Genomic DNA, 14701 nt, shown 5'->3' with positions numbered 1-14701 from the left:
CGGAAGAGAAGACAATGCTGAATAAAGGCGTAGTTTTTGCTATTTTTGGACCAAAATGTATTTTCGATGCTTCAAAAAATTCTAACTGACCCTAACTGATGATGTTTTTCTTACCTTTCTGGACATGGACAGTATACCGTACACACAGCTTCAATGGAGGGACTGAGAGCTCTCGAACTAAATCTAAAATATCTGTGTTAAGCCGTGTTTCCACAGCAGGAACTTTACCCAGGAACTAGGGACTTTGGCCTGGTACTTGGTGTGTTTCCACCGCAGGAACCAGGAACTAAAAGTTCCGGGTAAAAAACATGCCCCTCAGAAAATCCCTTCTGGCAAGGTGGTACTTTTTCAAAGTTCCGGAACTTTCGGGGGCGGGACTTTGGCGCTAAACATGCTGATTGGTTGAGTTCACGCAGCGCAGGCAGTGGTATTTGATATCCTATTTCATTTTATTGTAAAGAGGAAAATTACAGGATCCACATCGTTGCGGACATCACACTCCCCAGTCGAATGCACAAAGTCTGAACTAACTACCGATGATGCACGTCCAAAATCAGCATACTTTTTTTTTTTTTTTTTAAATCAACGGTACTTTGTATTGAGAAACGCGTGCAGGCCTACGTCTATTTGCCTAATCTTCCCGGTACTTTACCCCATGGTGGAAACGCAGAAAGCAAAAGGTCTGGAGGGGAAAAGTTCCTGGGAAAAAAAGTTCCTGGTAAAAATGTTCCGGGTAATTTCGGTGGAAACGCGCCATTACAAAAATAAATGGAGGTCTTACGGGTTTGGAACAACATAATGGTAAGTTACTAATGACATAATTTTAATATTTGGCTGAACTAACCCTTTAAGTGTCACATTATCCTTCAGTAATCAATATAAATGCTGATTTGCTGTTCAACAAATATTTCTTATTATTATCAGTTATTGAAACCAGTTATGCTGCTTAATATTTTCATGTAATGTATTTTTATAATGTAGCCTGTGAGCATAAGAGACTTATTTCAAAACCATTTTCAACATTTTTAAACAGTACTATGGCTGAAGTTTTACACAGTAGCAAAAGATTCAAAAAGTGCTCAGGCTTCTCACCTCTCTCTTAACCTTTGACATTTTGGAAAAAGCACAATACTTTGGCTGTGATAGATGCCCATAAGATGACCATCAGTCAGGTGAGCCTGAGGTCTCTTTTGAATTTTTCAGTATGTTTGGGTTGAAGAAGTGCATTAATATTAGACTGCACACTGCACATGTAAAGCCCTTTCAAAGAGTCTGGGTAAAAGTCAAGAGCCACTGTAAGGGCCACTGCAGATACAGTTAAATGAATGATAAATACTGATCCCATGTATAGAGTGTTGCACTCAGGATGGAGCATGTGTGGACCGATCACTAAAGCCTTGGCACAAAACTAACTGCACAGAAATACACGTACAGAAACATTCATCAACAAATCCAATGTGACATTTTTAATTATGTCTTTAGTAGGAACAATTTGGACTTAAAGTCAGTGATTCAGGCTAAATAGTGCTGCAATTCGATAATTAATGTTACAAGCTGAAATATTGCATTTGTTAAATAATTAGTGATGGACCAATAAAACAGCCAAGCAATTGGCAAATATTTGGCCATTTTGAGATTATGAATTACAACAGTAAGATTCTGTAAGATTTTTTAAATCTTCTCTCTGAAAGATATATTTTATACTCACCAAAGCTGATCGCAAATACAGTAAAGGCAGTAATATTGTGAAATATTATTACAATTAAAAATAATTATTTTCTATTGCTGTGATTTAAAGCGGAATTTTCAGCATCAGTAATCCAGTCTTCAGTGTCACATGATCCTTCAGAAAAAAAAAATTATATGCTGAGCAGTTGTATAACAGACATTTCTCATTAATATCAATTCAGCTCTGCTGCTTAATATTTTTGTGGAAACAATGATACATTCTTTATTAATTATTTCATGAACTGAAAGCTCAAAAGAACAGCATTAATTTAAAATAGATTTTTTTTGCAACAACGAAAAAGTATTTACTGTCACTTTATCAATTTAATGCATCCTTGCTGAATATATTAATTAAAAACATCTTACTGAACCCAAACCTTTGAATAGTAGAGTAAATCAACACTCAAATGATATAACATTAAATTATTACAATTAATTTGCATGTTCAGTCACCTATTTTAAGTGACTGAAAAATTTGAAAACACTAGAATGTCACTGCATTCTATATCAATGACAGCAAAACTCATTCTGGTTGACCACTAAAACTAAGCACACCATTCAACAACTTCACATCTTCATGAACTGTCCACAGGTTAATAGTTGGATCACAGCAGCAAGGCCCAACCAATTCATTCTGGTTGACCACTAAAACTAAGCACACCATTCAACAACTTCACATCTTCATGAACTGTCCGCAGGTTAATAGTTGGATCACAGCAGCAAGGCCCAACCAATAAGACCTAAACAGATCATGCTGGCCCAGACACAACCAATCAATCAAGATTTTGCCGCAGGAGCAGAACCTTCAAAACCTTCAAAACTAAGATGGGCCAACAAAACAACAGTTACTAAAGGAATGCTTGTGTGGTTATGAGAATTATAAATTCAATGTTCTGACATATCACCATAAATATGCCCACACAAGTCTTAAATATGGCCTCAACTGGTAAAAAAAAAAAAAAAACAGAAAAAAATAAAATTAAAATAAAAGAGATGGTTCAACCATTCCAAAGAAAACAATGCAGGTATTGCAATTAAAACACTCACACCCCAAGACACTCAACCCAGTGCTGATTGCACCAGAGTAAGCCATGGCTAATTTTACCCAAATCCTGGGTTGAAGATCATCTGATCTCACCTCCAGAATCCACAGCTCCCTCAAGGTGTGTTCGGCTCAAGTTTGGGTCAGAGTTCACACTAGGGTAAGTATAGTTGAATCACATACCGCTCACATTCCGTTCTCAATCCTCAGCTGATCACCTCATTACCTTTTCAACTGACATGTACGCGTATGTGTGAGTGATTGCTAATCACGCTTTTCCTCATAACCCCACTCATTCTATATACCTGCCGGAACAGGGACAGAGGTTAATTCTGACCGCAGGGCATTCTGGGCAATTGACTGCTCATCAACCGCCAACTCAACTTTACCAGTCAGTCAAAGACAAGCAGCCAAATGTTCCTCTGGGTAGCTGAGTGACAGTATGTAGACCCAGCCTGCATTTATTACAGTACAACACAGCAACTTGCTTCAACAGACAGGCAGAATATTAGCAAACATATGACAATTCATGCTTGGCTGTGTTCGCATTCAGGAGTTGGGATGCTGGATTCACTCAAAAAGTTGGACAGGTGAAAATGTAAAACAAATAAAATAAAAGACACAAAAATTATTATTATTATTTATTTTTATTTAATAAAAACAAAAAATAAGTTAATTTAGGTTGGTAAAAAAAAAAAAAAATAATAATAATATCATAGTAATATTTATTTATTTCTCATAAAGGGAGATGAAGTGGGGGCCCCTGTTGGAAACTATGTCTTCTGGAAGACCGAAGTTCTTGAATATGTGTTGGAAGAGGGCTTCTGCCTTTTCCAGGGTGGTAGGTAATTCGGTAATTAGTGGGATTAATTTGCAGAATTTGGCAAAGTCCACCCCCAGGTGGGACCAGGGCTGGTGAGGGATGGTTAATAGGACCAGTTTACCCTCAGGCAGACATCGTGGCATGGTGGAGATTGCAAAGACCGAACATCCCTTGCCATATCTGGATTAATCTTGGCCAATGTTGGGCCACCAGTAGCGGTTCTGGAGGAGCGAGAGGGTTCGGTGGCTGCCTGGGTGCCCGGATACCGGAGAGGTGTTTAGAAGGGCCAGACGCAGGGTGGATGGGACGTAACTTCCCTTCTGGACCTCCTGGTCGTCGAGTGCCCACAGGATGGGAGACATGAAGACTGAAGGTGATAGGATGGACTCTGGTTCCTCTGGGGTTGGATCAGGCTGGTGCAGGCAGAAAAGTGCGCTGCTAAGTGACCACAAAGTGGAAGCGGGTAAGGAATAGAGCCCAGCGAGCTTGCCTAGGGTTAAGACGCTTGGCTTCTCTGAGGTACTGCAAGTTTTGTGGTCTGTGGATGTTGGGCACCCTATAACCAATGCCGCCATTCTTCCAGGGCAAACTTGATGGTCAGCAAATCCCAATTCCCCACGTCGTAATTCTGATAGTGAGAAGTACGCACATGGATGGAGAACTGGGGGTTCACCCTTCCATTGGGAGAGAACGGATTTGAGCTGGAGGAAGGCCTGGTGTGCTTCTGGAGTCCAGGTGAGGGTTTTGGCTTTCTGTCGGAGGATAGAGGTGAGTAGTGGCCTTCTGGCTGTAGTGAGTGATAAAGGGGCGACAGAAGGATCTGGATTTTGTTGACCATAAGTGGGTTGTGGCCAGTTCTGAACAGCATCCACCTTCCTCTGGTCCATTTGTATTCCTGCAGGGGTGACGATATAGCCCAGGAAGTGGATGGTGGATTTGTGGAATTAGCATTACTCAGCTTTTAAATACAGGTGATGCTGGCGGAGACGTTGGAGTACCTGGGTGACATGGTCAAGATTGGCTGAGTGGCTGCGACCTTGCTGAACACGTTCTGGAAGGCCTGATACTCAGAAGGAATAAGAGTGATATGCGGTGAGTCTGGGCTTTCCACGGAGGGGAGCAGATGGGCAGATGGAGAGGTTGGTACGGACTGGCATGCGGTGCCGCACCAGCCTCTTGCCCAGCGGCTTTCCCTGGACAGTGGTGATCTGGTAGGTGGTGTCATTTTTGCAGCGGGAAATTTTTAATCCAGCAAGGCTTTGGGAGGAGATTAAATTTCTTGAGGCCAGGATGATCTTGACTGGAAATGATTGGAAATGAAGGCTGAGAGCAGAGCAGCCCCGTTCCAGCCACTGCTGGTAGCAAGGGTGCAGAAGCGAAGAGTGTACTGGTGGATTGATAAATCTGCTTGCCTCAGTTGGAAAAGCTCATCAGGCACTATGATGTCCGTGGTCGACAGGCCGAATACCTCCCAGAAGTGTTGAAAAAAGCTTTCCAACGAGTGAACTCGAAGGCTCTGCAAGTTCCATGCGGTTTCCGCCCACTGCAAGGCTCTTCTGGACAGCAGCAAGATGAACGCCACCTTCGCCCATTCAGTTACAAACAGGTGGGGTGACAACTCGAAGTAGAGGGAACATTGCAAAAACCCACTGCTGGAGGCTGCCTCAGCAGAGACGTTTGCTTGCCGGGCCATGGAACAGGCTGGTGGTGTGGTGGTAATAGTCGGCGGGAGGTGTGATTCAGATGAGGAGGTGCGCCGAGGATCCATTTGAGTCTTTGCTGAGTATACTGTCATGGGCTGGCCTTGTGTCATAACTGGTCAAGGAAGCAAACAGGCAGATTCAAACAAGCAGGTGGGTTTAAGGCAACTGAGGAACAGCTTCCAACATAGAAGAACCAAAACTGAAGTGATCCATGGGAGCAGAAAAACATCTCTGAGCTTATCTTATCTACTCCTTCAATAGATAGCAGAGGATTCCCGGACCGACTGACAGGTAGGCAAGGGATCGGCTTGAGAAGGTGGTAACCTTGAGACCAGCCAACGAGTGACTGTGGTGAGTGTTTTTTTGAATGGTAAGGTAAGTGGATGGATGCAGGTGTCCATGATTAGTAATCAGGTGATTGTGAACGGGTGTAGGAGGCTGGTTTGGCTGGTGAGGCAGGTGATTCTGTGACATACACGTTTGTTATTTTCTTTGTTTTGTTTATCATTTATTTATACTTTTCTGATGCCTTAATTTTACTATAAGCAAGACTGAAGCTTCAGCATTAAAGCAAAAAATCTTCAAAATAAACCAATGTCATATTAGTTATCGGCCATAGCAAATATAATTATCAGCACGACCCCAAGTTTCTATATCTGTGTGTCCCTAAAAATATTATTAAAATGAATTGTACATTTTATGAGCAATATGCTAGAACAGCTACAGTAGTTTCATGCAAGTAAGGAATGATTCAACCTAATATTTCAGTTTCGCAATTTCACATGTCCTGCATGGTTTCTATGTGAGAAAACTCATCTTTCTGTGGTCATGTTACCATGGCTGATCTCTGATTGACACGTGCACTCTGAGCGACCTGACTGACACACACTTGTCCTGCCAATCACATTCAAACACAATCACAGAATGTAGATCAGATCTCTGATTCACACTTACTCATTTTAAAGGGAAAGCAAAGATAAATTTTTTCTTTGTGTGAATGAAGGTTGGAATGATAGCCTGTCTAGAAAGAGCAATGCTAGAAAGAAAATGGGTGTAAAAATGATCATTTACATTTTTTCCCCACTTTTACATGTTAAAGACAAAATTTAGGTCACTTCAGAGGTTCTGAGTGCTGAAAGTCCATCAATTTCCCAAGGTGATGATTCTTCATTATATAAATTTTTTTTAAAGTAAAGTTGACTTGATTCTTGCTGTAGAGACAATGTAAACATACATGAACAATTAGTGGCTCTCCTTAAAACCTTTCCATCAAGACTGCATCACAAACATGATCACAAAATAAGGGCCGAATTGTGATTGAGGCATTGGGTTGAAAGGAACGCACACTACCTTCAACCCCGCAGGGCAAACTCACTGACATGAATTTCTTTTCACCCGGCATAAACTTCGCACGGCACATTTGTTTGTGTGCGTGACAAAGTTGAGGGTGTAACACTATTGATCACAGGCCTGTCTGTAGGTTATTGGCTAGATTGGGATGGTAAGATCGAATGGGGGGGGGGGGGGGGGGGGGTTATGTTTTTCATAAAAAACATGTCACTTTCATCACTTTTTACTGTGATGTCATCACACCTGACACTGGGAGCTTCAATCAAGAACACCTTTTCATATTATCTCATTTGAACGAATTTTAATCGTAAAATATATAAAAAACCAAGACCAGACCTTTAAACCAATTTTAGTCTATGCACATTTAGATTTAATAATATGATATTTACATTTATGGATTTGACCGACGTAAATCAAATTGTATTTCACTGAAGGTATACATTTTATGAGCTCATGCACTTCTTGGGAATCAAACCCATGACCTTGGTGTTGCAAATCCCATGCCATGCTTCAGTTATATTTACAAATTATTATACTGGGACATATTGAAAGATAAGATGAAAAGATGTTAAGGTACATTACGCTGTCCAAAAAGATACACACAATTATTCAGCGCTGCTACAACACAAACTCAAACTTAAAGCAGTAGGCTCGTTAAACAGCCATTGCGGGAAGCCACATTGACTTTTATTGACCCTATAAATCTAGTGAGGAGTGGATGAGAAGTCTCTGCCTTAGAGAGCATTTAAAGACAAAAACTGCTGCTTTTTCTGAGACAATAGACTTCCTGATTAACTATTAACAGCTTCACCACTAATAACTTAATTAGGGGCCAATGATGGGGCTTCAGTAGACTGGACTCTTTCATTTGTCTCCACTTTTTCGACAGGCTGCATTGGCTGGAAGAGGAATATGTGTGTGTGTGTGTGTGTGTGTCTACTGAAGAATTTGTGATGGTAGTAAACACAACATAAAATGAACAAACACAAGCACCGAAGGAAACCTACATTTAAATCTTTTCTTGAAACTGACAATAAGTTCAGAATAATTCATAATTAAATGAAGTGTAACCTAGAAAATGTAGAAAAGAAGTTACATCTTGTAAGTTTTTTTTTTTTCTCAAAGAGGATGAAATATCTCTTATTATTAACTAGGTTGTACTAGTCAACAAATTGTTATCAACATGACACCAGATTTATAACTCAACAATTTTCATCAACAAATATCTAGCCAACTAAACTTTAAAAATTTTAAATTTAAAGTTACAAAATTTGACAAAAAAACAGCTAGAACAGCTGTCACAAGAACAAAAATATTGAAATATAAATGAAAATAAATGATAAAAAAGTTAAAAATTTTGTGTGTGTATATATATCTATATATATCTATATATATATATATATATATATATATATATATATATATATAATTATTATAGATGATATATATCTAATTTTTGTTTTATTATTATTATACTGAAACCCTAAAGTGAATTTACTCGCACGCATGCACGCAAAATAACTTCAGTTATTTTTACGAAAATATATTTACTTGGGCACATTTCCTCAAGTGAATACATTATGCAAAATTTCTGATCAGACCTGTCTGACTACTATATAATCCCCAGCTATGATATGTTACAAATTAAAGAGTATAACTGTATATAGGAGACTTCAGAAAGAACATTTTCAAACTTTTGAGGTTATTCTGAGAAGAGGTGTAACCTGTTCTGTCTAAAATCAATTGTTTCATCCTTTCAAATTGACACTCAATAGCTGAGGAAGATAAACAGGAACTAGTGAAGCACAGCTAATGTGAGCATCAATTCATAATCATGACCTCCTAATATGTGCAGTGGGTCGAGAGACATAGGGGGAGGAAAATAAAATGAGCAATTAAAATGAGTTAGCATCTACTCTTACCGTAATTGTAAGAACCAACAAAGTTGAAGATAAAACGCTTGCGAGTATTCAAACTGAATAAATTGAAGAGAACATTATTAAAGGAAACGATTAAAGAAGGTTTTCTAATGCCATCACTGTTATGAACTCACCTCAATTGTGAACTGCTTTCTCTTGAGTTTGAAGGCCAAGTCTTTCGTATCGGGTACCTCACACGACAGACAGTTCAGACGGGGCAACTGACGAACATGCAGGAGACCTGAACAAACAGAAGACATTAAATGCGAATCATATCACTGTGTAAATGTGCTGGAAATACATCTGGATGTGATATAATGTTCAGTTTGTACAGGTTTTTTTTTTTTTTTTGTGTAATGTTTTTTAAATAAATTCCTTCCCTAAGACTGAACTGAGCTGATTGAAAATACATTACAAATTGTGAAATATTATGATAATTAAAAATCACTGTTTTCTATTTAAATATATTGTAAAATGTTATTTATTTCTGTGATGTAAATCTGAATTTTCAGCATCAATCTTCAGTGTCACATGATCCTTCTAATATGTTGATTTGCTGTTCAAGAAACATTTCTCATTAATGCTGAAAACTGACGTGCTGCTTAATATTTTCATGTAAACCATGATACATTTTTTCTTTGGTGAACAAAGTAAAAAAAAAATGGCATTTACTGTATTTGAAGTAGAAATCTTTTGTAACATTATAAATATCTTTACTGTCACTTCTGATCAAATTGATGCATCCTTGCTGATTTTTATTTTTATTTTTTTTATTGTTCTTACAGGTTGCAAGCAAAAACTTTGTGTACTGTAGGTGCATGTTTTGCATTAGGCGCAAGGTGTGTGAATGAGTTTATAAAGTTTATTAAAAAATTAAGTTTTAATACAAACTTTTTGACTGAATCTGCATTTAAAATTCATTTTTTGTTATGTTACGTTTTAGTGAGCATGATGTTTCTTTCTATATTCACATTATAGCACAGGCTAATAAACAAGTTCTCTAGCAAATAAGTTTGCTATGTCTATTACCTATTTAAACAGACTCTGTTTATCATTGTGTGCTGAATTTTACCTTGGGCACATGCAGCTATCCCCTTTCACACTGGCCACTATAGCATTGTATCAACCATTATTTTATTAGCTGCACCAATGCGCAGAAACCAAAACATACGAGAGAAGAAGTGTAGTGGAGGGAGGAGAGAAATAGGTTGGTGGGAGGGAGAGAAAGCAAGAGAGGTGAGTGGAGGATGGGGGTAAAACAAGGTCAGTCAGCACAGGGGCATGTTGGGAAGAGAGAAAGCTTTTTCGACCTCTATCTCTTTAATTCCTAGCTCTTTTTTTTCTCAGTTATGCAGCCAGTAGAGCTATGACATTAAAAAGAAGCGCTACAGACCAGGATGAGAGGACGGAAAGAGCATGCGTGTATGTGTGTGTGTTTAAAGGCCCTGCTTGTAAAGGGACCTGTGCGCTACATTGATTCCGCTCGAGTTGATTCACTGTGACAGGAATCCCAACGTGCTTTGCGTAGTGGATGCACCACAGAAAAGAAAGAGTGGCCTCGTTAACATCTTCACATTCACTATTGTCTATAAGATCTTATGGCAAAGCATTAATTCATAAAACGAGGTCAAAAAAAAAAAAAAAAAAAAAAATTAGTCTTCGAACACCTTATTTTTTTCAAACACTTCCAAAATAAATAAATAAATACAAATTGTAGAGGTGTGTCCATAATCTGGAAAGCATTGCATTATATTTTTAAGCATCTTATCAGTTTACAAACATCTTAAAAAAGAGGTAATTCACATACAACTTAGAAAACATTAATATCATCACCATCTTATTTGTTTGCAAACATCTGATAAATCCTAAAAAGAGCTAATTCACATGCAAGTGAAATCAGTAGCATCTTTGTTTAAGATCATCTCAAAATATCTCAAATTTATTAAAAAGAACTCATGGAATGTTAATGATTCACTTGTTCATAAACATCTTCACTTGTTCTTTTTCTTCACATCTGAGAAAAACTGCTTAATGTTGTTCATACATCCAGCAAGTAATGTTTTAGCAAATGTACTGATGAATGACTACTGAATGCTATTATATATAAAGTAAGAAATAAACTAAAACTAAATGAATGACACTTTGACAAAAATGACTGACCTGGTTTTTGGTAATATTATAGATAAAAAATAACATGTAACTGTGACCTGAAATTTAAAATATATAATGCACATTAAAATAAACATATAAACATTCACACATAAATGAAAAAATACTCATGAAACTGAAATCATCGAACGTATTCATCAAATTTTGATAAGCATTACATTAACATAAATAAAATTATAAACCATCATAACATGACATAGATAAACAAACAGCATTTGAAAGAAATGAATGACGTTAACAAAATAACATTCTAAAATAAAATAATAAAATATCATCACAATAAAATTATATTATAAAATGAATAAATTAATTGATAAACTAACTTATGAAATTGAAATCACTAGTATACACTTTGTTCATAAATACCGGAGAAGCATCCGATCAATAAAATAAATAAACCAAATCATCGGAGGTCATTAGTGTTTGTAAACCACACCCACTTTGGCCATTATGAAAACACAGAGTAAATGAGTGCAAGAAAGAAACGAGAAGAGAGAACTGTAAACAAACTGACCTTTACAGAAAGACGGACACAAAAGAGATGAAAAGATAATATGCAACGTAAAGAGATGAAAACAAGGGAGAATATAAAGAGGCAGAAAGAGAGGAAAAAGGGCAGAACGGAAAGAGCGTGAGCCCAAAAGATCTTCCTCATCTGCAGGCTGACCACAGAGAGGTTTTAGCCAGTATGAAAATATTGATTCTGCAACTCTGTGGCCCCTGAGGGCTGTGCTGGGTGCCTGTGATGGGGCGGAGGGGATCTGTGTGTGTGTGTGTGTGTGTGTGTGTGTGTGTGGATGTTTGCCGTGGTAGCCGAATCTCCCCCTGGCCTGTCTGACAAGAAGCACGTCTGATTGAACATGGCCACACTAACACGAGCTGACAGCTAGAGAGAGGTCCACCCTGCCTGCCCCTCTCTGCTAATGCACTTTACTGAGCCTGTGTGTGTGCGCGTGTGTGTGTGTGTGTGTGTGTGAGAGAGAGAGAGAGAGAGAGAGAGAGAGAGAGAGAGATGCAAAAGAAGGCATGAATAAGACGAGAGGGACAAATGAAGCAAATGTGAGGCGTGTGTGTCCGTGTAAAATACTCTGCCATGAATCTGTTGTGAATGGTTACCAAGGTGTTGCTATGTTGAACAGTGTTATTTATGGAATATTTATATACTATTATAGTAGCTTAATTTAAATTTTTTTATATATTCATTTTTCAAGTTTGAATAAGTTCTAGTAGTTTTGTTATGTGCTTTTGACCTTTTTATCATTTTTTTTTCAATATTTATTTTAGCTTGTATATTACAGTTGTATATTAATATACAGTTTTATATTGTATATTAAGTGTATATTACAGCTTTATTTCAAATAAAGAAGTTAGTTTTTTTATTTAAAAAAAATAACAACACTGGAACTTATTGTTATAGATTTTGGAATTTTATTTTTTTACTTTTATTTTAGTTTTAGTCATTTTGTTGTGTGTTTTTGGCTTTTATATGAGTTTTTAAATATGTCTAATTAGCTATTTTTAATTATTTATTATAGTATATACAGTAATTATTCAAGTTTTATTCGTTAAACAAATATATGTATTATTTTTTTAAATCAGTTTTATTGTCCTTCATGCAAAAACAATTTATAAAAATAATAATAACATAAAATATCAAAATCAGATATAAATTAGATATCAAGTGTTGCAGAAGAAGTTTAAGGCAAAAGTTTAATATTTAGGCTTTAAGGGTGTTTAATCTCACCATGATAGTCTTTGTAAAGTGGGTTGGTCTCCTTCTCTGAGCCTTTGAATGATTCCAGAGCGATGGCTGTGTCACTCAGTCTGATTATTCGGCCCATTACGGCTCTGTTCTGAGAGGTTGAAACAGGAAGAGAGAGAGGATGAGAGAGACAGGAAATACATGAGTGTACAAGTGCATGGTACAAACACATGCAGGAACATCTAGAGCATCTCTTACCAATTAAACCCCTCCTAATGAGCACGGGTTATATTCCTTTACCTGTGAGAACTGAATTAGGTCATTATCTCCACCAAAAAAAAAAAAAAAAAAAAAAAAAAGCACAGGATTTTATGCATTTGAGGGATCACTTATGTCCATTTGAGGTGTAATTAAAAAGTTTGGGGTCAAAAAAAAGGGTTGGCTTTTATGACTCATTAATCAGATTAGATAGATAGTAGATTGTCTTTGGTAAGGATAACAGCTGTGCTGCATAATGGCAACTCTGTAAACTGCTGCCTTTGGTTGTGTCGAGTAACATTAAATCCATCAGATCCAAGCAGAACATACATTTGCTGCTCAAACACATGCTCTCCAAATCTGTCTGACTCTCTTTCTCTGACCGCGCGACTCATGCAGTGTCACCATACGGCACAAATCTGGATGAATGGAAGCATAAAGCCACATCAAATCAGAGAAAGATCCAAAGATCCCATCCACATCCGAGTCTGAGAAAAGCCCATTAATGCTTTCATTCCAAAAATATCTGCTGTTAAATGGAGTAAAAATCTAAAGACATCGAAAGCATTTCAAATATGTCTTTAAGCTCATCAAGGTTTTGTGTCACATTTGAATTGTACATTTCATACTTAGAAATGGCCTGTTTCTGGACTGCCTCCTTATGCATTTTGGGTGATGATTTTAAATGGGAAACATTTGGTTTAATCATGCTAAACAGATTAAAATGTGGTCAAAACATGATAGAAAGGGTAAAATATTTTAGAAACCCATAACAGGCTTGGAAAAGAAGTCATGAAAACCTCTGACCTTGACCTCACTGATATGAAGCAAACGAGGCTAAAACTGAACAAACACAGATCTACAACTGCAAAGACAGTCAGGCCAATACAAATGAGAAAATAAGCTAGTTTCAAGTATTAAACAGCAAAAATGCACAAACACATAAAAATCTGTTGAGAGCGCCGCCTCCTGGACACAAACAAATACAGAGCGCCTTCAGAAAGGAGGGAACACTGCAGAGAAAGACAGAAAGATGATTTTCTATGCCACTCGTGAATATTTCATACGCTTCCTCTCTGTAGCAGCTGACGAGGCCTAATGCACTTTTCATGCATCCGTGTCCTTTCTTTTTCTTTTCCTCTCTTCCTCTCATCTACAGTGGACTTTGAGATCCTGTGTGTTCATGTACGCAGCCGTGACCTTTTTCCCCAGATCTAGCATAAAAAATTTAACCCAAGCAACTGTGTTAGACATTCGCCGGAAACTCAACCATCACACCAAAGCTAGTAAACAAAACAACAAATAATGCAACTATAACAGTTGAGCCAACAAACTTACGGCTCAAGTCAAGGATGGTATTAAATATAGGAGACAGGTTAATGACAATTAGTGGAAGAGACTGTTTTAATCTACTACTTGTGTTATTTATAATAATAATAATAAAAAATATTCAAAAAAATAAAAATTAAAAAAAAAAAGTCATAGGAAACACTGTGTAGTTGAATTAGCTTTCTTGAAGCATGATTTTGACAGTTTGTAATAAAAAAAATAATTAACTAATTAAAAATACAACACAGAAATATATAAGGAACAATACTTGTGTGATGTAAAAAATGTGAATCAATCTTTGATTTTGCCATGTTCTGACAATAATATTTTAAAAAGTTGCATATGTAAGGCAAAACTAATTTCACAATGGCAAATTACGTTAAGCTAATTTAAATGGAAATATTACTGGTGCAATGCAAAAAAATAAATTAATTTTGCTTGTGATTAATGATACACAAGTATAGCTCAATTGCATTTCATGGGAACATCTTTATTAATAGTTTAATCTAATCAATAGATTTTAATATGGCAAAAGTTATGTCTTGTTGATGGCTCAGAGTATGATCAAATTAGGAAATAAAATATTTAATAAAGAATACACAGTGGATGTGTAAACATTATGAACAACTAGTCTTTGCTTTCTGCCAATTCTGCCAAAACTGACCTGCTCTACAAGTC

General features: G+C 37.1%; 1 protein-coding gene across 1 annotated transcript in view; it reads right to left on the bottom strand.

Annotated features, from left to right (window-relative positions):
• The window catches only part of LOC128017321 (elongator complex protein 4), a 58122-nt gene that overhangs the window by 15951 nt on the left and 27470 nt on the right, over positions 1-14701 (bottom strand). Inside the window, exons 8-9 of the mRNA XM_052602656.1 lie at positions 12479-12587; positions 8700-8806 (exon numbers count right to left, since the gene is read on the bottom strand). Of these exons, the coding sequence (XP_052458616.1) occupies positions 8700-8806; positions 12479-12587 (216 nt within the window). The remainder of the gene's footprint in view (positions 1-8699; positions 8807-12478; positions 12588-14701) is intronic.

This window comes from Carassius gibelio, chromosome A7, assembly GCF_023724105.1.
Source record: "Carassius gibelio isolate Cgi1373 ecotype wild population from Czech Republic chromosome A7, carGib1.2-hapl.c, whole genome shotgun sequence".
In the NCBI taxonomy this organism is placed as follows: Eukaryota; Metazoa; Chordata; class Actinopteri; order Cypriniformes; family Cyprinidae; genus Carassius; species Carassius gibelio.
This window is presented reverse-complemented; position numbering and strand designations above follow the sequence as displayed.